The 25635-nt window shown below is 45.0% G+C and overlaps 1 protein-coding gene across 1 annotated transcript in view; it reads left to right on the plus strand.

Moving 5' to 3' along the window:
- Nucleotides 1-3335: 3335 nt before the first annotated feature.
- The window catches only part of SIAH3 (siah E3 ubiquitin protein ligase family member 3), a gene marked incomplete at its 3' end in the record, with an annotated part of 65676 nt that continues 43376 nt past the window's right edge, over nt 3336-25635 (plus strand). Inside the window, exon 1 of the mRNA XM_081288090.1 lies at nt 3336-3578. Within this exon, the coding sequence (XP_081144216.1) occupies nt 3444-3578 (135 nt within the window). The 5' untranslated portion in view covers nt 3336-3443. The remainder of the gene's footprint in view (nt 3579-25635) is intronic.

Raw genomic sequence — 25635 nt, forward strand, 5'->3', positions numbered from 1 at the left:
ACTAGTTGGCTAGGGCTGCTATAACAAAGTGCCACAACCCAGGCAGCTGGAACAACAAGAAAATTACCCTCACACTTCTGGAGGCTAGACGTCTAATATCCAAGTATCAGCTGGACTGGTTCTCCCTGAGGGTTATGAGGGAGATTGTGATCCATGCTTCTCTTTCTGGTCATATTTGGCATTCCTTACTTATAGATATATCACCCCAATCTGTGCCTCAGGATGTGGAATATCAAGAAATTATTTATTGTTGGTGGAAATGCAAAATGGTGCAACTTCCTTGGAATACAGTTTGGTGGTTTCTTAGAGAACTAAATATACTCTTACCATGCAATCCTGCAATGTGGCTCCCTGGTATATAACCAGAGGTGTTGGAAACATGTCCACACAAAGACCTGCACATGGATGTTTACAGCAGCTTAATTCATAATTACCAAAACTTGGAAGCAACCAGGATGTCCCTCAGTTGGAGAATGGATAAACTGTGGTACATCCAGAAAAAAAGAATATTAATCAACACTAAAAACAAATGAGCTATCAAGCCCTGAAAAGACACAGAGAGACGTGGATGCACATTATTAAGTGAAAAGACCACTCTAAAAGATTATATAACACATAGTCCTAACTATGACATCTGGAAAAGGCAAATCTATGGAAATGGTGAAAAGGCCCATGGCTGTCAGGGATTTGAGGAGAAGGAGCAAAGAATAAAGGGCACAGAAGATTTTTAGAGCAGTGAAACCCTCCTGGGCGATTCTACAATGGTAGATATTTGCCATTATAAGTCTGTGCATACCCATAGTATATCCAGTGTACTCTGCACCCTGATGTAAACTGTGGACTCTGGATTAGGATGATACGCCAGTGGAAGTTTACCAATTGCAACCAATGCACTGCAGTGCCGGGGGGAGGATGTTGACAGTGCCGGGAGCTATGCATGTGCTGGGGTAAGGGGCACACGGGAACTCACTGTGCCTTCCTGTCAATTTGAGAGAATCTAATATTAATCTGAAAATAATCTTTAATAAAATTTTAAACATACAAGGAGCACTGATTTCTATATCTTAAACAAACATGAGATTATCAATCAAATAATAGACCTTTGTTCTATTTGATGGTTTCCTTACTTTTCTTATAATCATTTTATTTAAAATAGATTTGAAAAGAAACAAAACTAGATGACAGCAAAAAATCTTCACCCTCAGGGGACTTATTCTAGAGGGTGACAAAAGCAATAAACAAATAAACAAAAAAATTAAATGTAAACAAAATGAACAAACAAAATATCCATTCTATAAAGAATCTAAAAGAGGAATTTGAACCTTTCTGAATTATGAAGTGTGTCTTTAAGGAATCCATGCGAGTCTGTGTTCACTTTTTTTTTTTAAAGACAATAAAAACACACCAAAATGGTTTCCTGCTGAATTGCTGAAAGCTTTTTCCAGAAAATGTAAACTTCAGAAAGCAAATTCTAATAGTGTAGACAAACAACCTTTATTTACAACCATGTAATAAATGGGTCCAGGAATTCATATTCTATAAAAACAGCACATTGAAAAAGGTCTAATCAATTTGAACGCTGTCATCTAGTTTTATGCCAGAACAATTATTTTTAAAAGCACAATTTTTCAATTTTATTTGGTGTTGAGCTTGTCCCTTAAAATATGGGTTTGGTTTTAAATTTAGGTTAAAATTAACCTGGGCTCTGTTCCCGTGTCATTAAACATATGCATATTTTTCTTCCTATATTTTATTCTGTTTTAGTTTATTGCCTGACCAAGAAACAGCCAGATATTTCAGTATATGCTTTTTTTGGGCGGGGGGATACTAGGGATTAACTTAGGTGCACTCAGCCACTGAGCCATGTCCCCAGCCCTTTTTAAAATATTGTATTTAGAGACAGGGTCTCGCTGAGTTGCTTAGTGCCTTGCTGTTGTTGAGGTTGGCTTTAAACTCATGGTTCTCCTACCTCAGCCTCCCAATCAGCATATGCTGTTGATGCTTTGCAACCTGAGCACTGTAGTGGGGCAGAGTGAGAGTAATTCAGGAAGGAGTAATGAGCTTACACTCAATGGCTGCAATTCACTAATGAGACTGATTGTGCCCCCAAGCAGCATTGGATTTGGTCTGACTGCTCCATAGAGAAACAGCCAAGAAGTGTGAAAATATAATACACTTGGCTTTAGTTACAAAGACCACATACACTATCAGAGCTCATCCCTAGAAACCCTAACTCTGTATGTACTGCTTGGGAGCCCTTCTTTAAGAACCACCTGGTGGCCTGGTCCCACCAGCCCATTTTGGGAGAGCAAGGTGAGTTTGTATTATAGTGTGAGCACCCAAATGCTCTCTGCCTGCTCCAGCACAGAAACAGTGCTACTAGCATTCCCCAAGCAAGTAAGTGATGTGGTGTGTGTGTGTTTCTTAATCTCTATTTTAATGTCTCCAACCAGCTAGTGGTTAATTAGCAATTTGCTGCCCACCAATATGCAAATGAATGACAAGCAAAGGGTCTCTGCCTCTTTAATTATTTTGCTGATTTACAAGCCACTTTCTTCTCTGTGTAGGTTTTTCTGTGAGTGCATTCATGCATCAGGGATTTCATTATTTTTAGAAGTGTACTCTGTGCATTTTTATGCTTTAATAAAAAAGATTTCAGTAATTACAGTGTTTTGAAAAAAAAAAGTCTATATATACACATATTTTCCCCACTCGGCTCCAAATGAGTTTGTCAGTTTGTTTTTTTAATATATAAAAAGTGGAGAGTTAGATTTATCAAGGGGCTGTAATCCAAATTGCAGAGAGTGAGAGGCGCAAGATTGAAAGATACACATCTCTGCTGCTGCCAAATCCTTATCTGGAATCGGAGTCTTGTAATATCTGATTTTCTCCCAAGCAGCTTTGGTGAGTCGAGCCACGATCTGCGTTATCCATCTGCCTACTTTGGAGCAGGGTGTTTTACTATTTGGTGGTTTAAAATGCTTTACTTTTTTGGGGGGGGGGGGCTCCAGAGCATTAAGAAAGGCTCTCATGTTAAATTAAGTCAATTAATAAATGGAGACACATTAAGCAATCAATTTTGTCAGCCTATCTCCCCAGCATTATGTATGGTTGGCTGTAATCACAAGATAAATGCAATGTGCTGATCTATGGTAATGTTCAATAATACATTCTCCGCCAGGCTCAATTCATCAGGGAGTTTCGGTAGGGGAGGCATTTGTTATTGGCTGTCTCTGCACCTCAAGGATAACATTTCTGTCCTTTTGATTGGCTGCCCCACTGCTGCAAGATTCTAACCGTCTTATTTTGATGATGAATATGAAGGCACGCTAAGCCGGGCTGGAGCGGAGTGTCTCAGAGGCTGCGCTCCCTTCCAGAGCCCAAGGACTCACAGCTCCCTCCTCTGCCTTCCTGTGCCAACACCCCCCCCCCCAAAAGTTGTGATGCTTTTCTTTACCCAGTGCTTTGGGGCTGTGTTAGATCTCATTCACCTCCGGTTTCAGCACTACAAAGCCAAACGGGTTTTCTCCGCTGCTGGGCAACTTGTCTGCGTTGTCAATCCCACGCACAACCTAAAGGTGAGTCGCTGTCTCCCAGCATTGTGCATGCATTCTGCTCGGGGACTCGTCCCTCCTCTTGGCGGCCCCGAGCCTCCCGCGGGCCCGGAGCCCCTTCCAAATACCGGTTCTCGGGTGCTGGGACCCTGTGGTCCTCGGAGGTGATTGCCTGGGCTCATTCTCGCTCTCTAGCTGGCTGGGTGCTCTTGCTGACGGTGTGCTGTTTCCCTAAAACACTGGAACGATGGTCTGGTATCTTCCCCACGCTGGCAACAGGAGCAGGATGGCGGGGGAGGGGGGGCGTGGATGAAGGTGGTGGAGAGAGTGTGTGTGTTGAGCAGGGCGTGGGTGGGTGGGGGTGTACCCACCACTCTTTCAAATGTTTGTGGGCAAGTGCTCAGAAGATAGGATTTGAAAAGTTACCATGTCGCTGTCTGTCCCATGAGCTGGGAAAGACAGTTAAGTACAGGGATTTTGGAAGCCCCTACTGGCTAGGGGGCTACAGATCCAGCAAAAAGAACCTACAGGACTGAGCAGCTCCGAGACAGGGAATTGGCGAGGGGGCTCCTTCTGCAAAGTATTGGCCCTTGTCCTTGGGCTTGGTGTGTTCCTGAGAGCACCTTTCTCCTGAGTACAGGAGGAGGGGGAGGAGGGCTTTGCTTCAGTTGTGTAATAATGAAACTAGCTTGGAGCCTCTGCTGCCTCAAGCTCTGCTGGCAGCTGGGTGCTGAGCTGCTGGTGGCTGCCTGGCTACTCCTCTGACGTCCTTGCCTCTGCATTTGTGCCTTCTGTCAAGGCCCTTTAAGAGAGAGTCAAAACATGGGCTCTAGAAGGATCACTACACATCACAGCCAGGGCTGAGGGGAAAATGAATCAAGAGCCACTGGCCAGGGGTGATGGAGAGGAGGGGCAGAAAATGGGGTGAGGCATGGTGGGAGGACTCAGGGGAACTCCCCACATGAGAAACTCTGAGCCACTTTGGCTCTGTCCTGAAGTAAAAGGTGGGACTCTTTCTTTGAGAGTTGCTTTTGGGTGCTCCCCACTGTACTGGAGGATTGAGGGCAGGGGGAGGGGCCAGTCTGTAGCAGGAATGCGGACAGTGTCCACCAGGACAGATCTGTCCTTCTGACCACTGCTGCTGGGTAGAGTGTTGGATGTTGCCTATCACTTTATGAACTCTCACCTGGCAGCTGTCCTTAGCTGCCACCCTACAAGCCTGTGCTGATCATCCCTCCAAACCCCATTCCTGGAAGTCCCTAGGAAGGACAGCTGCCTGGAGAGCCTGAGGCCACATGCCAAGGCCAGCCCCAAGTGCAGGAGCCATGGACTGCACTGGAACCAGCACACTTGACCCGACCTAGGAACCGACTTCCTGGGACCTTAGCTGTGACTAATACCATCTCACTCAACGTTTCCCGCTCTCTCTCCCTCTCTCCCTCTCTCCCTCTCTCCCTCTGGGTCTGGCTCATGTGCGCTCCCTCGCTCTCTCTCCTCTCATTCCTTTCTTCCTTTATAGCTTAGTTTTATAAATGAGAACTCTCTACCAGTCATCCCTGACAAAGCAAGTGTATAGCATGCATATTAAAATATAATTCTGAATTCCATATTATGGTCGCTTTTGAGACCACATTCGAACTCCCATTATTTTGTCACTTTACATTAGTTAGTTCCCTGTGGCAAGAAATTTTGTTTACTCCTGTTTTGCATTTTAATACCTTTAAAAATTGTTTACGAGACTTAGCATTTCTGAGGTTTGAATTTATATGGTTCATTGACCTAGCTGATGATGGAGGAGAGAGGGGTGCGGAGGTCTTGGTGTGGGGTGAGGGGAAGCCATCTGTGGATATTTTGGGGTGATATCTGCTTGGATATTGACACTTATTCTTGCTGCAAAACCCAGGGGTTCAGAGTCAGGACTGGAAACCTTGAGTTAGCTCTGACCAACTGTGTGACCTTGAATGACTGAACCTCTCTGAGACTCCCCTTCGTCACCTTCAACAGGAGCATAAGAATAATTGTCCTGGCTCCTCCACAGCATTGTGAAGCTGCCAAGAGATATGAGGGGCAAATGTGCTTTGTAATACTCTCCTCTAAAAAATAAAAGTATGTTTTTGCATACAATTTGTAGGAACTTCAAAAGTTGTCACCTGGAGCCTTCAGGCAACTTGGAAATCCTATAAGCAGGAACATAAAAATAGGTGACATATGCTTTGAGGGGCTATTTTGCACGGCTCACTTTTTCACATACACTCTCATTTGATTTTTCATTTCCCATTTTAAAAAATCCACTTAGGGAGTTTGCTTATAAAAGAATCACCACTGGTTGAGGGGGGGGGGGAAGCATGTGGAGTGTAAGAATGCTGTCAGGCATGGGGCACAGCATAGAGTTCAGAGGAGTCTCCATAAGCACCCCATGCTCATCCAGGGTCTGGGTGGCCCAGCATTTAAGTTTACCTACTCCTCACACCTGAGGCCTAACAGTCATTTGCAGAGTTTCTAAAGGAACAACCCTCTAGAAGTATTACCGCTCCACTGCTTAGATTAAAAAGTGCACAAAGGCTGAATAAAAGGTTCTCTTTGTAAACGTTAATTTCCATAAATAGACCACAGGAGTATGCCTTCAATGTAATAAGCTGTGGTCTACATAAATAAATATCCCTCTTTCTTAAAGGGGGAGAGAGAGAGAGAGGGAGAGAGAGAGAGAGAGAGAGAGAGAGAGAGAGAGAGAGAGAACAAACTGTGGCAATATAACCCAGAATAGCTATTGATCTGTGGTGCTTCCCCACACTTTGTATGACAGGCTGGAACATGAAATTGTGACCAAGGACAGAGAGTCTGCAACCTTGTTTTCAATGTTGTATGTAGCTACAAAGAAGGCTGGGAAGCCTGCGTTTTTCTTTGTAGAAGTACTTTTACACTATCTTTTTCTGGGTTTTCCTGGGAATTCTCACAACATCCAAGAACCTGAGGCAAATGCTGGGTTATAATCCAAATTCACTTACTGAGAAGAGCAACTCGTGTATTTACTGTGCTTTTATAGGTCACCTTCATTCTCAATCTTATTATGGTGATTACTCAGTAACCTGGGATTCCTTCAAGCCTCATGCCTCTTCTTTTAAGTGGAAGGCAGAGTCTTCTTGGGGCCTGCAGATACCATGGTTAGAGACATTACACCACTAAGCCTACCCTAATTAAAAGGGTCCTTTGGAGTAAGTGGCATTGTGCTAGAGAGATTTCATCTCAAAGAGAATGCCAGGAAATACAGCAAATAAGATTGTGTCCCTGTGTCTGTCTCTGTCTGTAGGGATGACTTCTTGCAAAGATAAGGGTTTCAAATGATACCCCCACTTTTCCAGGAGCCAGCTTTCTTGGCTCGCTGCCCTCTGCTTCCCAGGTCACAGAGTTATTGCAATGCGGCGAGAAAGCTGCAGGCGGCGCTCTTGAGGCTGCCGCGCCTGAGTCTGATTCAGCATTCCTTCCTTCCGCGCGTCCTTTGCTTGTTTCCGACCCAAGAAGCCTTTCTCCCCTGGCTCCTCTTCCATTGGCACTGGCTGCCCTGCGCAGCACTGCCTTCTGCCCCGCCTGCAGACGGTACCCTTTGAGGGTGGGCGGGATGGCCAGTTCCTGCAGCCAGGTTTCTCCCAGGGAAGGGTCTGCAGCCGCAGCCAGAGCCCTTCTGCGGTCTGTCTTCAGCACTCCGCCAGCGGACAGTGACTGAGAAGAGATGTCTGTGCGACTTCCTCCTTTTAACCACAGGCTTTGAAAACAAGTTCCTGAAAAAAAGAAATGCTTTCTGCAAAAATACCCAAAATGCAAAATGCTTTCTGGCAAACTTCCAAAAGGCCCTCTCTGATACCTCCACGCAGTGCCCTCCTCTGCGTCCTGACCTGGGAACATAAGTCTTCCCACCTCCCTGGGAGGGAAGGCTATTCTTGCCTCCAGCCAGCCAGATCCCTGCTGCTCTTGTCTGTGGTAACCCATTAACCTTGGGCTTACAGACAGAAACACGGAATGGGACAAAGATGGGTTTAAGTGCCTGGCAGATTTGAGACCTATAACTGGGGCATTTCAGTACCATTCCTGTAGTATCCCTGTGCCTTTCATTCTAAGACCAGCCTATGGGGGAAAATGTATTCTGAGTGGTGGGGCAGGGGAGGGAAGAGGAGGTGATCCTCCAAGGAGAGAAACAGGAGAGATGTGAGATGTATGGCAAAGCCAAACATCACCTCTGTTTATTGGGGTAATCTTTGGAAATCCCTGGCTGCCCTAGGGCTTTGCTAACTGCCTGACACAGCACAGCAGGGAGCAGCAGGGATGTGAGCTGAAGACCTGAGCAAAACCTGAGCTTTGTTTTTAGAGATTTAGAAATGGCCTTTGGAGCGTGCAGTGTGAATACCTACTGTAAAGCAGCTAAGGGTTTCTGACAGGATTGTTTAAGAGCTGGGATGTGGGTTACCCAGTTCTTATTTATTCACACAGCTACCTCTGAGGGCTCTGTTCCCAGTCCTCTGACCAATTTTCCCATCTTTTTTCTCTGCCTAGACTGGAGCCACCTCCTGCTCATTAGCACTTGACAGGGGTTGGGGAAAGGTAAGCCAGGGAGTGGGTCAAGGCTGGTGGTCTGCACTCTCTGAGCTTTATCCTAGAGGCTCTCTGCAGCCTCTTCCAGCCCCTTGGTATTGTATGACACTCGACTCGATGGGCACGGAGCAGTCGAGCAGCTTTTCTGGTTAATGGTGATTGCAAATGAGGCTCCCGAGTCACATAACAGGAGGCCCAGAGCCCTGAGCAGTAATTTGGTTAGCTGTGTGCTAGTGATTGAGTTGCAGGGAAGGCTGAAGCAGGTGACTTGCAGAGGGGAGCAGATTACCTCTGTACTGCGTTTATCCACCAGCCCCCAAGCAAATTTTGTGGTATCCCTTAACCATGGTCCCTCCATCTATAGAGACTATTAGGGAAAATTAGAAAACTGAGACTGAGCTCTTTCTTTGAAATCCACAGAGAGGTCAGAGTTATTTGAATGGCATCCCTGGGATAAGACAGAATATTTTTTGAGGAATTAACAATATGGAGAAAGGGCACAGGGGCGCACACCTATAATCTCGGTGACTCGGGAGCTGAGGCAGGAGGGTCATAAGTATAAGGCCAGCCTCAGCAACTTAGTGAGGCCCTAAGCAACTTAGGGAGACCCTGTCTCAATAAATAAATAGGGCTGGGGTGTGGTTCAGTGGTTAAGCACCCCTGGGTTCAATCCTGGTATAAAAGAAATTATAAGGGAAAAATGTAACTCTAGGTAAAGGTATTTTACCCTTAAAAAGTCAGCTTCACTCCATCAGCTCTGCTCCCCAAGGGATCAGTGAACCTGTTTAGATGTGAAATGACTCAGAAGAGGGGTCAACCTGGAGAATGGAGACCCATCCTCCCATGGGGTCTGTGGCTCAGGAAATGTGGGTGGAATGTCAAAGTTAGGAGATTAAACCTTATTTTAAAATCAAGGACACTACTTAGCTGGTTTCCTGTGGCTGCAGTAACAAATTGCTACAAACTGGGCAGCTTAAAAACACAATAAAGCACAGAAATGCATTGTCTGTCTCACAGTCCTGGAGACCAGGCACTGGCAGGGCCAGGCTCCCTCAGAACTTGCTAGGGCAGAATCCCTGAACGCTCCATGCACCCCTTGGCTTGTGGCTACATCTCTCCTATCTCTGCTTCCACACGCCTCCTTCTCTGCTCTGTGTTGTCTCCTCTGTGTGTTTATCTTTTGAGGACACAGGTGACTGCACTTTGGGCTTGCCTGGATAACACCGGTTGAGCTTCCCCTCTCATTATCCTCAGTTTATTCACACCTTTGACAATATGATAGTCACTCTTTTGGTGTATGAGATAATATTCACAGGTTCGGGGCATTAGGATGTGGACATATCTTTGAAGACTACCATTTGACCTCCTGCACGACTTTTGCAAAGTCTGCCTATTTAGGGACAGAAGTTAGGTCTCCTTTTGCCAGATCTGTATCACTAAACTGCTTCAAGCTGCCTTCAAGTTACCCAAGCTAAATGTCCCAGGTACATACTATAGGGGCAGAAACTTGCCCTTATTGTACCTTATCACTTCACTTGGGGCCAGCAACCTGGCCTCATGGGCTACACCACACACCCTACCATCCCCCTTCACCAAACCCATATTTCTTAGCAAATCACAGCCTCTACATCCTCCTGCTCCTTTATTCCTCCATCCTTCTTCAAATTTTCTGTCTTTCTTTATTTCAAATTCCTTTGGGGGGGGGCAGTGAGGGTGGGGATCAGTACTGAGGATTGAATCCAAGGCCTTGTGCATGCTAGGCAAGTGCTCTATCACTGAGCTATATCCCCAGCTCTTTTAAAATTTTATTGGGGACAGGGTCTCATTTAGTTGCTCAGGCTGGCCTTGAACTTGTGATCCTCCTGCCTCGGCCTCCTGAGTAGCTGGAATTATAGGCGTGTGTCACCGCACCTTTCTTCTTTTTCAAATTCTTTTACAAATAGTATAATTCATACACATGCATACATACCATATTTGAAAAATAAGATGCCAATAAGGTACACAGTAAAAGGGTAGAGCTTTCTATTTTATCCTTGGTGCCTATGTTATAAGTCCACAAGATCAATATGGGGAGAAGGAGTGAATTTGAGGGGGGGAGATCATGAACACTGGGCAAGTGAGTTCAAATCCCAAATGTGTGCCACTTGCTGACACCTGGCCTTGAACTTAGCCTCTTAGAGGCTCCAGGTCCTCATCTATAAAGAAGAGAAAACAATGTTCCCCTTCTCTGTTGGCTATGAGAACCGAAGGAGCTCACATCCGGCAAATGCCCACTGTGGAGGAGAGTCCCAGCAGCAGCTTCTGTCAACATGCTTATTAGAGTAACAGTGGCTCCCCACACCCCCAACCTGGCAGTCGCCCTTGGCCTTCCCTCTCTCTCTGCCAGGCAGTACTCACGATTTCTTTCTAGTATTTATTTGCAAATTGCCTTTAGCCTTGAAGGGAATTTTAATAAAATAATTTCTTGCCATACACAGATTTAATGTTTAGCTTCAAAGTGCTGAGCCCTATTGGGTTCTGAGTCTAGAAGTCCAGCGGGAGAGGAGCTGGGTCTTGGCAGGACATATGTGCCCACCATGGGACAGGGATTGAGTGAGCGGGGTGCCCTGTCATTCACAGAGCCAGGAGCCGTGCAGTGCAGATAAATCTCCTTCTCCACCCATCCTGAAAATTTGCCCCTTATGACTTATTCATGGCTTCTTTCCATTAGCAGCAGCTGGGGGAAGCACACGGGTAGGCGGCTCTGGGAGGGGCATCTGACTCCACCCCCCAAACATGCACACTCACATGCACACTCACACTCTCGCACACACAAATGATGGCCACCCTGAGATGTCCACGTGGGTGGACCCTGAGTGTCCTCTGAATAGCAGTGATATTCAGGTCACAGGTGCTGATCCCAGTCGGTGGGATCAGTGTAATAGAAGGAAAAATGGAGATGAACAGGATCCTCCCCCCACCCACCTGTGACTGATCACTCCAGGCTGGGGAGAGAGGAGGGGGGACAGAGTAGTGCCGAGAAAGAATGAGTAATGTTTCAGCTAAGTATGGGTTTGGGAGTCAGACAGATCCGGGTTTAAACCGAATCCTGCTTTTCTTTTCTTTTTTATTTATATGTGACAGTAGAATGTATTTTGACATATCATATATACATGGAGTATAACTTCCCATTCTTGCGGTTGTACATGATGTGGAGTTACACTGGTCATGTATTCATATATGAACATAGGAAAGGTATGTCCGATTCATTCTACTATCTTTCCTATGTTCAGCCCCCCTTTTGTTCCCCTTTGGCTAACCCCACCATGTTATTTTTATTTTTAAATTTTATCTAATAATATCTTTTAAATAATACATATTAAATTTTATCTAATAATATCTTTCAAACTCTTTATTTTTAATTGACACAGCAAATGTACAAATATACAGGGTACAATATGATAATTCAACACAAGTACATAATCAAATCAGGGTAATCCGAATTTCCACGTCATTGAGCATTTATCATTCCTATGTGTCCAGAACCTTTGACATCTTTGACCTCCTTGAGTCTTGCTTCCTCACCTGTAAAAGGGTTGGTGTAGAGAATAAATAATATGATACTCAACGTGCTCAGGACCTGTCACATTATAATTACTCCATCAACAGTAGCATTGCTATTTTTTTATTTTTTTATTAGCTACACATGACATTACAATGATCTTGGCAATTCATTCATTTGAATCAATTGGGGTATAATTTCTCATTTTTCTGATTGTACAGATTACAGAGTCACATTGGTCATATAGTCACCTATATACATACAGCAATCGTAATGTTGAATCTACGTCCTCAGACATATTACCTGGTGCACAGGGTGTGACTCAGTTTGCCTAACTTGAATGGGTGAGCAAACTTCTACAACTGGATGTTGGGAACGACTGGGCAGGGACAGAGGTAGAAGGTCCCACCTGTTGAGGGACCAAGTTTCAAACTATTGTGTGTTCAAGCAAAGAAAACCAGGATAATATTCTATGCAAGGTTTGAGTCTCACAAATGAGGCTCAAAGGGATAAGGAGACATGTCCAAGGTCACAGCTGGATGGGCTGCAGTGGGGCCAGACCAACCCCTCATGCTCTGCGTTCAGCCACTGCTCTGCCTCTACCACTACCCCATGGGAGTAGTGACCATGAGGTCACTGCCTCTGTGATGTGTCCCCACAGCTGTGCTGGACATCTTCCCAGAGGCCCTCATTCTCAGGACATGGCTAAGGTATGAACCTGCTGGGCAGCTGTGGGGCAATAAATCGGCAAATATTCCTTGTGTCTCTAGTGCTGGGTTATAATCAGGGCTAGGGGCAAGACTCCATGGGATATCACCAGAGCCACACAGCTATAACCCCCAGACATAGCCTGATGGATCAAGTTCTACCAGCAAAGGTTACATTTTCATCTTGACCATGGGCCCAGTATGAAAGGACCATCAGAAAACAGGTCAGAAAGCAGCCTAGTGTTTTCAACCAAAGAACAGGGTCTTTGTGGCTAATTTAGAATTGTGGTCTAACTGGAAATGTCAGTTGTATTTGCACAACACTGTATCTCTTAATAATTTCTTAGACCTTTAATGTATTTTTAATCATGAATCCACAACGAGGCGGGAGCTGTGTGCTGCAGGGCTGCCTGCAGCTGCCTGTGGTTGGACTCCACAAGGAGAGAATGGCCTGAGAAAGGAGGGGATGGCCTGGCAGGAGAGCAGGGCCCTCTGCAGAAGAGCTCTGCAAACCACAGCTGAGGAGGGAAGATGGGGATAGGTTGGCCTCAGAGATGGAACCAAAGTCAGATCAATAAGTGCAGATTTTACAAGAGACTGGTGAGCAAGCCCGGCCACCTCTGGCTTTGTAGCCAGACTTCGTGGCGACCTCAGATCTGACTCACAGAACTTGGCCAAGATGTGCCGAGAAATCTAAGGTTAGTAGCCACTCAGAACCTCTTCTGCCAGTTAGGATTATATTGTGGTTTTAACCTAGGCTGAGCCGGGACACATCCTCAACCCTTCAGATGATAGTTTTCTACTATCTCAGTTATGCACAGGATAATAACAATAACGACAATAGCAATCAGAAATAGCTGCCGTATATTGAAAGTGTGCTACATCCAGGAACTCTGTTAAATCCTTATGCATCTGCCACTGGGAAATAGTATTTTGTAAATTCATATCCTGTGCTTTTAAGAGTTAACTTTTCACAATAAACAACGGGGCCAACTTACTGGATCCTAGGACTAATATTGAATATACTATTTTTCATTTTAAAAACTTAGCAGGGACCTCATCTCACTCATCCTCATGTATAAATTCAGGCACAGACGCTCCAGCTCTTGGTGGTGATCCTGGGCAGTGTTCTCTGTGTTTCTGTAGACTGCCCCATGGAATTGAGCCCCTGTGGCCTGTAGTAGTGACTTTGTGCTCTTCTTCTGCTTGCTGGAATCACCTTCCAAATAAACTATACAAACTATCACATCCACGGCCTTATCTCAGGCTCTGCTTTAACTCAGATTAAGACTCTGTGTGTGTGTGTATGTGTGTGTGTGTGTGTGTGTGTGTGTTACTGCATAACATTTATTGAGCACTTACTAAATGCCAAGCACTTCAATAAGTGATTTGCTTGAATTTCTTTTTATTAAGAAAAGCCTCAAGATAATGCCCCAAGAGTATGCCAAATCACACAAGAGGAAGCTGAGGCCCAGGCACCGAGAGACAAAGTGACTTGACCAAGGCCCCATCCCATGCATGAAAAAGTCTAGTGGATGCTTTCAACCTCTGTGTTATTTCCTTCTCTCTCTTTCCTGATTTCAGAACAGATTGTCTCGAAGCTTCTGCAAACAGCACAGTATTCCAAATTCAAGCTCTCTAGAAATGATGATTTGCTTAAATACCTTTAGGGACATCTTTGCCACAGCTTTACCTAAATGCCCAACTCAAAATTATCCTGTAGAAAAGGAAGTTTATGCTCCAGGACCTTTTTTTTTTTTTTAAAATGGGTTACCTGGTTTGACAGGTGGACAGACTGACCCCTGATCCGGGAGGTGTGGTTGCCTTGTCAACATCTGACTTGCTGTTCAGTGACATGGGAGCTAGGGACACATTAGAAATGCACATGCTCTCTAAGCATTGGGAAACATTACCAAGATAACATTTCTCTTTTCTCTGAGAAAGAAAGAGATCTTTTTATGCAAAAAGAAAAAGGCCCTTTAAGAGAACATGGCTCTTCCCATGCAGCACCTGTTCTGTAAGAACCACAGGCCTTTGAAACATCCTTTCTCATTAGCAACCCCATTCTATTACTGAATCTTTTTTTTCCCTGAAATCAAAGAAGAACGAAATTTTAATGACCAGCTCTTACCTAATTTATCTCAGCTTTTACCTTGGTTTCTGGTGAGGCCTTCCCCTAATATTCTACAAACATTTTTTCTTTGCAAAAGTGCCAGGAGAAGAACTGAGCTAAGAGGCGCCAGGGTGGGAGTGGGGATGCCATCCCAGGGACAAGGAGTGAGGCTGGCAGGCTGCTGCAGGGCCCGTGCTGGGGGAAGGATGGTCAGTGCTCCTGCTCCCGTTAGTGGCTGGAGGAAATGCTCAGGCAAGAGCCAAGCAGGGGAATCACCAGAAGATCAGCAGGACACATAGAAGCTACCAAGGACTGCAGAAGGTTCACAGGTGACACAGAAGAGGGAAGAATGACCAGGACACCTGAGGAAGGCGGCTGAGACCTGAGTGATATGCCTTCACTCCCCTGCGGGTCCCCCAGGGTGCCTGTTGATGACAGTACCACCCTTCAGGGTGGTGGCATAGGGGCGAGAGGGCTGGCGCTGGCACCGTGAGGGCCAGACTGTCCCCCACCCGTGTCTTGCACAAGAACTCCTTGTAGGCAGACGGGCTACTGAGCACATCAAGAAGTTGTCTCCCTGAAGCCAAAGTGATACATCTGTTTATGGTAATTAAATAAATGCCAGTTGGACCCCTCTCAGCATGCTTACTGAAGGAAGAGCCAGAAACACCGGGCTCTCCAAGAATCCGAGAGGGATTGGAAACAGAGAGGCGAGCTCCCAGGCACTTCCGCCCACTCTTGAAAGTACTTGGCCAAGGAAGTCTACTTTGGATCCCCAGGCAAAGACGTATTTGTGTCCTGGCTTAGTCTCCTGTGTCAAGTCACTCAGCCTCAGCCTCTCCATCTGCCAGACCAGAGGGTGACACTTGCTCTCAGCCTCCCTCTAAGGTGACCTTGATGTGCAGAGATGGGTATTCACAATTAGATTTATTTACATGCAGCTTTTCAAAACAAGCCTCTTTTCAAAATAAGCTTGAGATGGTCAGGAGTGATGGCTCACACCTATAATCCCAGTGACTCAGGAGGCTGAGGCAGGAGGATCACATGATGGAGGTCAGCCTTAGCAATTTATCCAGACTAAAAAGTCCCAGAGTCATAGCTCAGTGGTACAGCGACTCTGGGTTCAAATCCCCACAGCCACGAAAAGAGAAAAATAAGGAGGAGGAGGAGGAGGAGGAGGAGGAGGTTTGAAGAAATTTGTGACGAGGTGAATGAATCGGGAACAAAAGGGAAGTAAGGTAATTGCACAAGCTTAGCCCATTCATGGTGGATGAAAGAAATTTAGTAGAAAAGTGAAAGCCCAAGACTGTATTCTTTTTTTATTATTTTTATTTTTTTATTGGTTGTTCAAAACATTACATAACTCATGACATATCATCTTTCATACATTTGATTCAAGTGGGTTATGAATTCCCATTTTTTACCCCAAATACAAGTTGCAGAATCACATCAGTTACACATTCACATTTTTCCATAATGCCATATTAGTGACTGTTGTATTCTGCTACCTTTCCTATCCCCTACTATCCCCCCTCCCCTTCCCTCCCATCTTCCCTCTCTATCCTATCAGCTGTTGTTCAATTCTCTCCCTTGTTTTTTTCCCCTTTCCCCTCACCATCTCTTATATGTAATTATGTGTAATAATGAGGGTCTCCTTCCATTTCTTTACAGTTTCCCTTCTCTCTCCCTTTCCCTCCCACCACTCGTCTCTGTATAATGTTAGTCTTTTCCTCATGCTCTTCCTCCTTCTAAACACTTCCATTTACTAGAAAGAGCATGGACCTTAGACACAGATGTGACCTCAGATTTAGTTCTAATATGCAAAACAGTATGACCCTTGGCAAGTTTTTTAACCACCTTGAGCTTCATTTTTCTTGTCTATAACAAAATATATAACATGAAGTGAATGAAGGATTAATGAGATAAATATATATGAAAGCACCTAGGCCACCGGCTAGCACATGATAGTGCTTTCATAAATGTTCATTCATCCCTCCATCCTCCCATCCCTTCTTCTTTCTTCCCTTCATTCTTATTTCATGTGGATTAAGGTAATCTCCAGGAAAACGTCTCACAATATTTGACTAGTGAGGTCAGGAAGAATCTCTGGAGGATTAGGGTGTAGCTCAGACACTTCAAAAAGAACCTCTAGAAGGAGAACATTTGAAATTATGAAAGGAAGGAAACCTTGCACTGTAAGCAAGGGACAAATTTTCATTATAGGTGTGACTCAGTGAACCAATCCAAAGCCACCAGATGAGTCTCTTAAATTCTGAGTCTCATTTTTGTCATCTGAGTGTAGAATTAATATGATGGGTCCCCTTGTATGTCCCCAGATCTCCCAAAGACATCTGGGAGTACAAAAGAGAATTCTGGGAAAATTTCCCCCCAACACAAGAACCTGGGAAGACCAGGAACCGACCAGGGGGACACAAGTTCAGGAGATGTGGGATTCACACTGGACTTTCCAGAGGATGTTAGAACCTGCTGTTCCCCACACCCAGAGCAGGCACCAGGCCAGCAGATATCTGCACATTTACCACTCACCAATTACAAAATAAGGACGATGAATCCAATTCTTTTTATTCTCTGAGATGATGTGGGTATGTCCAGGCAGATGGAATGTGGTATTTGCAAAGTGACCACCGTAAGAGTTCTAGGCAACTAGGGACTTCCAAGGCAGTATCCAGCAGCAGGACATGGGGCCATAGCCTCCAGAGTAGAGATCAGGACCAGATTTTTCCAGACTCAGCCATGCCCTCTCCTCCTCCATGTGCCTGTCTTGATAACCTCTGGTCCCAGGGAAAATCAAATGCCTCCCTTCCGACTCACGGATCCCTGGATTGCTAAACGTAGCGCTCAGACTCTGCTGGTTCATTAGTTTATGTGTGCATCTGTGTCCATCTCAGGTGGAGACTTCCTCAAGGGCCCTGTATTCCCAGGCCTAGCATAAATTAATGACCTGCACATAGTAGGTGCTTGCTAAATGATAATTAATAAATGGAGGCTTAGGACTTCATGAACAAGACAGGCAAATGGGCGCCCTGAGCAGGAAGCTCAGGAGCAGGAGCCTGTGCCCCAGGTGTGTTCTAAGGCAGGAATGTGGGGAGGGCCTCCAGGTGCAAGGCCAGAGCCAGGTGAGCAGTGAGACTTAGTCCTAAGCCCAGATCCCTCCTGCCTGAGCATAGAGTTGGGCCTCTGCACTCGGACAGGGTGTGAGGTTGTGGATGGATAAACAATACAGTCAGTGCAGTGTGATCACAAGGGCTGGACTTTGGAGACACATTACCTGGGATCCCTGTGTGGGTTTGGACTTACAACAGAGCTTTTCTGGGTATGTGTAAGATGGCCATAACAATAGTACCCACCCACTAGCATCGCACCAAGGATTGAATGAGTTCATGTAATAAAGTGCTTAGAACAGTGCTTGGCCAAGAGTCAGCTCTGTATGGGTTTATTATTAGTTATTATTGCTGTTATTATCTTGCCAGATGTGAGGAGGGTCTTCAGTTGCCGTGCTTGGTCCATGGTTTCTAAGGGTGATTCAGTAAAAGGAGAGAAAAAAAATCCAGGGCGTCTGGCTCCCATCTGCTGAATTATAGTTGTTTTGACCTCAGGTCAAATGATCTGAAGACTGGTTCTCTCTCTCTACTGGTTCTCTGAAGCTCACTTTTTAATAGCCGGGGGAAGAGGCCCTGTCACTATGGTGCCAAAGGTGGTCTGCAGGTTCTCTAATAAATGAGGGGCATTTGGGGCTTTGTGGGTGGGGGGATCAGTTTTTCTCTTTCTGCCCTTCTAATCTTTCTTGTGGGATCTCAGATCCCATGAGGACGAGAGAACATTAAAAGGATCCTTCAAGGGCTGGGGATGTGGCTCAAGTGGTAGCGCGCTCGCCTGGCATGCGTGCGGCCCGGGTTCGATCCTCAGCACCACATACCAACAAAGATGTTGTGTCCCCCAAGAACTAAAAAATAAATATTAAAAATTCTCTCTCTCTCTCTCTCTCTCTCTCTCCTCTCTCACTCTCTCTTTAAAAAAAAAAAAGGATCCTTCAATTGTGAAAGCAAAGTTCTTTTTTCACTTAGTTTTAAACACACTCACTTATAAAGTACAAACTATGTGCCAGACACACTGTTCTAATTATGCATATTGCCTCATTTAATCGTCAAAATAACCCTGTGGAGTAGAGCTATTATTACCACATCATAAATGAGGAAACTAGGTACAGAGAGGGAAAGCAATATGTCCAAGGCCACAGAGCAGCGAGTGATGGGGCCAGAATCATGAAATCAGGAGCCTGCCTGTGTCTTCTACCCTGCCATCCTTCAGAAGGCCTACATTTGGGTAAATGCATGAGGAGGTGAGTGAGCCTCATGTAACCCAGGGTGGGTTGGGCTGCTGACTGTTTCCTGAGTGCCCTGCTTGAAGCCTCCTGCCTCTCTTGCTGGAAGGAAGGGTAATCTCCAGGGATAATTCCGAGTCTCCCATTTTTGGACCTGAGCTCACTAAAAGCTGTCCAATAACCCGAGAATCCTCTGATACATGCTCCCTTTGGTTTTGGTCTCAAAATATGCTAAATCCTGATTTTCAGTGGGATTTGAGGCCCAGGAGATTTTTCTCTCTCTCCTCCCAGCAAGCAGAGGAAGCCCAGGAGCAGGCTACTTGATTATGGGGCCTTCACAATTGAATGGCCTTTTCTTTCCCCTGATAGAGATAGATGCTGATAACTCAATGATGACGAAAACACTGTAAAGTGTCAAGCGCAGCATGTTTAGTTACAAAAGCTAGGAATAATTGCTTCAGCCTTGCTGCTAAGAAAACCAGTCGTTGAGTCCAGGATAATTCTAGTAAGAAATTGGCATTCTGGGATTAATTGTTTAGAATGTAATGACTGCTACAACCCAAACTAATGAGAACAGAAGGCTGTTTCCAATTTGAATTTCCAGGCTGACTGATCCAGAATGGAAGGGTAGCTATTGCTGGTTTGTTGTTGTTGTTGTCTGTTTGTTTGTTTTGTTTTTGACCTCAGCATTGGTTGGACAAAAAAATAAGAAAGCATTTTGCAACAGCAGCTTCTGAGACCACTAGGTAAAAGTTTGTGCAAAGACCTCAGGAACATTCTTGATTGATTGCTAAAAATCAGGCTGAGCTCTTCCCAAGGCTCTGAGCGGCTTGGGGCCAACAAGACTGCAGGGAGTCACCTTGCTAGGGAAGGAGCTGGCGACTCTGAGCATCAGTCAGATCCATCCCTGAACTTACATCTCTGACCTTCAGTAGGTTACCACTTGCTGGATCTGTTCCCTCCTATAAAAGTGGGGTGCCTTGCCGGCCTCCATGGCTCATCCTGAGGATCAAATGAGGAAGTATCTGACAAAGTGCTCAGCAGTCTTCATCTCACAACGTGGTAGAGGGGAACATTTGGAGAAATTCCCCCCTTTCTGGTTCTTAGCCTTGATTATTCTAAAAAGGACTCCTCATTTCTTCCCCCCCCCCCGCCCACCCCCTCTTTTTCCTTTCTTGTAACTTTTTGCAAAGCTATGAGAGCCATGTGAAATAACTGTCATGGCAAACAGTAGTAGCTCAGTACCTAAAAGGACTCAGGGTGGTTTGCTGAGTCCAGATGTACAATAGCCTGAGAACCCTTCAAGGGACTTGACCTGTTCCAAAGGAGCTAGGGAAGTGGGCCTGAAGCTCTGCCCTTGCCAGGTCTTCAGAGAGCTGAAAGTGCTCTGGATTGTGAACCATGGAGGAGACGTGGAAGAATAAAGATGGAATAGCTCACTAGTTTACTGAGCACCTGCTATGAACATATATTTATATGTTGGGCTCCTACCATGGGGTGGTGATGCTATAATGGAGAGACATTAGAGTCCTTGGAAGATACCCACGGTATCAGCATTCTCATGGGAAAGTCCTAAATTCTTCTCTGTTTTCCTAATTCTTAACCTCCCATCTCCATCTCTATTTTCTAGCTGTTCATTGGTAATTAGATTCCCCTGAATTTTTTCAACCAAACAGAAGACACACTCATTAAAGTCCCACCAAGACTTGAGGATTCTTCTGACATATACATCTCAATCTCTACATATCTGTATCTCTCTATATAGATAGAGATATAGATGTACATATGCTACATCCCCAACTCTCTCTCTTTCTCTGTGTATAATATGTGCATGTATGGCATACACAAAAATCCATAAGAGATATTTTGTATATCTCATATATACATAACTATATACATGAAATTTATTAGCAAGTATGAGAGAAAAACCACCTCTTAGTTTTCTTTGAGGAAAAATGATTATAGAAAGGGAAACAAGCAAGACTGTTTTATCTCAAATGAATTGCTGGGGATAATGTCAGAAGTGGAGTGAGCACTGGTCATGAGAACGTTCCAGAATGTAGCAAGTTCCTGACGCTGTGATCTGGCTGGCAGCTGCTGGGACTCGTGTGTGTTAAAATTCACCGAGCTGCACACTCGAGATTCATGCACTTCACGCACAGGCAGTTTTGGTGTCAGTCAGCTTGGGCTTGCCAGCTACCTGCCCTTGAGCAAGTTACTGATCCTTGGAAACCTCAATTTACTCCATTGCAAAGCAAGTGAGACCAACACATCCACCTTGCGGCTCTGCGGCGGCGCTGAAGGAGTTAGCATCCATCATTGGGAGTTCCACATTAACTACTATCAAATTAGCTCTGTAAGCCATTGCTTATTAAAATGCTTTGAAGTGGACAAGGGGGGGATATTTCTTTTTGTGCACTTTTTCTAAATATTAAAAAATGAGTTAGTTCTGTCCAAAACTCTCCTCCCTTCTAACCACTCTATCAATACCACTCATTTCACAGACTGATTCCTTTTAAGCCACACTTGAGGATAGATGCTGCCTCTTCTGCCTGGTAAACAGGTTTCAGTTCCCCCTCAGACATCACAATGCAACCAGAATTCAGTCCTCAAGGAGGCTAGAGTTGCTACTGAAAGTGGCCCACTGAAAAAGACTTTTGTAGCCAGATGCCGTGGTGCAAACCTGTAATCCCAGTGCTTCAAGAGGCTGAGGTAGGAGGATCACAAGTTCAAGGTCAGCCTAGGCAGTTTAGCAAGACCCTCTTTCAAAATAAAACATTAAAAGGATCTAGGGTTATAGCTCAGGGATAGGGTGCCCCCCTGTTCAAAACCCAGTACCCCAAATAAAAAAGAAAAGTCTTTGTTGCTCCCATCATGGACCTTGCCTTCTGCCCTGAAAAGGGGTGAATCCTGGCTGCATTTGATTCCTTATGGTAATGTTCTGGCTCTAATCTAATTCCATATGGAGGCTGAGATGAGAGGAAATTTTGACTGCTCTTCTATTGGTAAATAGGAATAGCAATTTTTGAACTTCAGAATCCTGAATATACCATTTTTATCATACTGCTGTTAAATTATGCTATTCCCCGATGGAATCTTCAGAAGGAGAAGTGGGCTTTGATGCAGATTCTCAGGAACCATTACGGGCATCACAAGGGGAAGATGAGCACAACTCTCAAAGAGCTTGACTGCCACTATTTTAGACCAGGCCTAAGGGCCATGGACTTTGGCTATGAAGACGGACTCCTAACCTCACACAGTATTAGTCCATCATGGACAGACAGACACTCCAGGGGAGAGGAGCAGGAGAAGGAAGCTGTTCAGAGCAGGCCAGGTGCAGTGGGGAATGCCATGCCTCTATCTCATTTAGTCCTCCCCTGAAGAGCAAAGGAATTAGTTATTCTTATTTTACAGATGAGTAAACTGAGGTTTAGAGAAGCTAAGACATGGCCCAAAGTCACAAAACCTGTAAGTGGGAACTGCACTGACTACATACTTTTTGGAGTGCAGTACAAAAGAAAAACATGGGGCCGCTAGTTAAAAATTAACAATTTCACAGTGACAGTAGCACATTACATCAAGAGGAGGGTCCTTGTCAGCTCAGGGACCCATGGGACCACACAGGTCGGATGTCTATAAAGCCACATCAAGTGCAGACAGTACCAAGAGCTGTGGAAATAGAGGGAGGGAAGGACTCCCTCTGGTTGGAAATACTGATAAAATGAAAGCTTTATATAGAAGTAGCAGTAAATTAGGAGGAAAACGTCACTCGTTTTCCTATAGTCTGATCACAAGGCCACCCTGGTAACTGTTTTTACTGACATAATCAGGGCAAGCTGTACCCAGGAGCTTAGAAGTCTCCTGAGCCAATGGGATTAATGAGTCTGTCCTGAGAGTGAGCCACCTAGACTGATGCTGGGAAGAAATCCAGTTCTGGGTTTATTCTCTGCCATCTAGAACTTTTCCAATCCCTCTGAGGACTGTAACTAACTTGCCCAGAATCGACATGTCTGTATAATTTCATATCCATTAAGAATAAGATCACCTGTAAATAACAACATCAAGCAATGGTGGCTTGAACAAATAAAGGTATATTTTTCTTGCAAAACAGGCTAGGAGTAAATGCTTTTTACCATTATTAGCTCAGGTGCTCAAAACGTCAGTATGGGTCCCTCTGAGATTCTCTTGCTCTTTCCCTCAAATTATTACCATATGGTTACAATATACTTGCTGCAGCTCTAACCCTTGTGACTGCACTCAAGACAAATACAAGGGGAAAGGATGATATAGTTCCCTTTAATGAAGAAACAAAAGCTTTCTCAGAATTCCCTCCTCCAAAACATAGCCTCTCAGTTCACACACAGAACTAGGTCACATGGCCACCAGAACTGCCAAGATCTTCTGAGAGAACAAAGAACAGTGATTGGCTCAAACATGGGAGTGGCCACTAAATTGCCATCAACCAAACTGAAGCATTGTTAACCACAAATAAAGGGAGGACAATTTACGCTGTTGGTTACTCTGTAGACTACTCTAGTTCTTGTATTCATCCCCATGGATCCCAAGGTCGTGGCTTGTCTGGGTTCAATTTGAGGACATCTGTTACCCAAGAATTGTAGGAAGCTGGCATCCTCTGCATCACGCGGCCTGCTGGCCCCATGTCACTTTTCCTCTTCCTTCTAGGGTATTTATAACTCAAAGAGTTTAGGTCTCTCTAAATATGCCTTATCTTTCCTTCAGTTCCATAAACTCCTAAAGAGCAAATTTGTATTCAATTTGAAAAAAATATATATTTAACAATGTCCATTGTGCTAGGAGTTGTGATTATGTGACTGCCCATTAAACATGGTAAAAGCAGCAACATGGAGGAGGGGCAAGCTGGGAAGATCAAGGAGCACTTGCAGAGAAGGCTACTTATTCATCCATCCCATCCATCCTTCCATCCATCCACCCCCCCATCCATCCATCCATCTACCATCTACCTATCATCTATCCATTCATCCATCCAAATAGTTATTTAGTACCTAATGTGTGCCCAGCACTGTCCTGGGCTTTGGGGATGTATTTGTGAAAGACAGAAACAGGTTCCTGATCTCATAGCATTTATTGTCCAGTCCAAGAAGGAACTGAAATAAATAAATAAATAAATATATTTAAATGTTTTACAAAGAATGAAAACAAGCAAGGTTCTACAGACTGGCTCCTCCAGGAAACCCTTCTCTAGAACAGTGACACATTAGCTTGAATCGGAATGAAAAGAATTATCCCTGGAAGAACCTAGCTGAGGCCCAGTGGGAAACACCTTCTAGGCACAGTCTAAGGAGAAACTAAGAAACAAAGACATGGGGTGAGTGTTGGCGTCAGGGGAGGAAGACAGAGTCCTCTAGGTGCTGGGGGACCTGGGTGGAGTCTACCAAGGTCTGGAGAAAAGCTGGATCTTGGAGGATGCAGCCAGGAAACACAGGAGCAGGGAGTAGAGTTGTCCACGGGACAGGGCAGGGCCAGACACAAAGATCTTTGAGAAGGGACCTTGCCTTGGACGCTCCTCAACTCCCTGGTGGGGAAGTGAGCAGGGAGAAGAGCTCCCTGGCAGCCAGGACATCTTGGCGGGAAGGTGGCGGGAGACCTGTTAGAGGTTGCAACAACATCCAGAAAAGAAAGTACTTGGGCCCACACCATAGAGAAAGTGGGACACACGGCTGAGTGAAAGAGACATGGGAAGCAGAAGTGTAATTGAATTGTCATCTCTGGGTGCTTCCTTCCTGGGACCCGACCTATGACAGGTGTGCACTGATGCTCCGAAGCTCAGAAAAGCAGCAGAGGACAGAGTTGCAGCAGAGAAAGTACTGCCTCCTAAGTCACCTCTTACTTAGAGATGTCCCCTAAAAGACACTGACTTGTTCATTTTTCCTACCTTTAGCAGGGGAGGGAGATGGGAGAGGTGGGTCCCTGGAGGATGATTGTACAGAGAAGCAGAAGGGTCAGCTCAAATGGGCCCCAGGCTGGACTGGGAGCTGTGCTCCTGGATGGGCTGAAATTGATTTCCCTCCCCTCTATGGAGAGGAGTGCGGGGTGAAGCTGTGGCGTCGTGGTCGCCAACGCATCTGCCCATAGTTCCCTGCCTTGTCTCTATAATCCACATTCCCATTTATTAACATGATGCTCCCAGAGTTGAGATAATGATTTAAAAGCTCTAATTTTGTTACATTCTGAAGCCTGACTGCCATCAAGGCTGATTGTAATGAGATTTGGGAAGGAGCCTGGCTCTTAGCTGGGGTCAATTCATCTTTGGGAGAAAGTGCTACCATCAAAATGCCCAGGAATTATTAGCACTTAGAGGAAAGCTGCAGAGACCTATTAATGCAAGATGTCTAGGGAGTCCTGAAGTGTGAGGTGCAATTATATTTCTTATTTATTTCCCCCAGCTTCATATTTAAGGGTGAAGAAAAGATGGGTAGGTAAGACCTCGTGAAGATCAATAAATATTTATTAAGCACCTATAATACTGTCACACTGCCTTCCCTCTGCATAATGTGTCACTTCACGAGCATGGACGCGTGAGCACATCACGTTGGTCCCTGTCGCTTCTTAGCACAGCCCTGGAGATAGTAGAGGACAAACATTTTGTTTTGTTTTTATTTTTTGATAAATGAGGGCTCTGAGGCTCAAAGAGATTAAGTTCTTTTCTCTAATAAGTGGTAAAGCTGGATTTTAACCTGGATTTTTTTTTTTTCAACTCTGGTGCATCATTTTTCTAAGGATATTCTTTATGTGCCAGCCTGATTGAGTCTGGG

The sequence above is a fragment of the Spermophilus citellus genome, assembly GCF_964194105.1.
Source record: "Spermophilus citellus genome assembly, chromosome: 1".
Taxonomy (NCBI): Eukaryota; Metazoa; Chordata; class Mammalia; order Rodentia; family Sciuridae; genus Spermophilus; species Spermophilus citellus.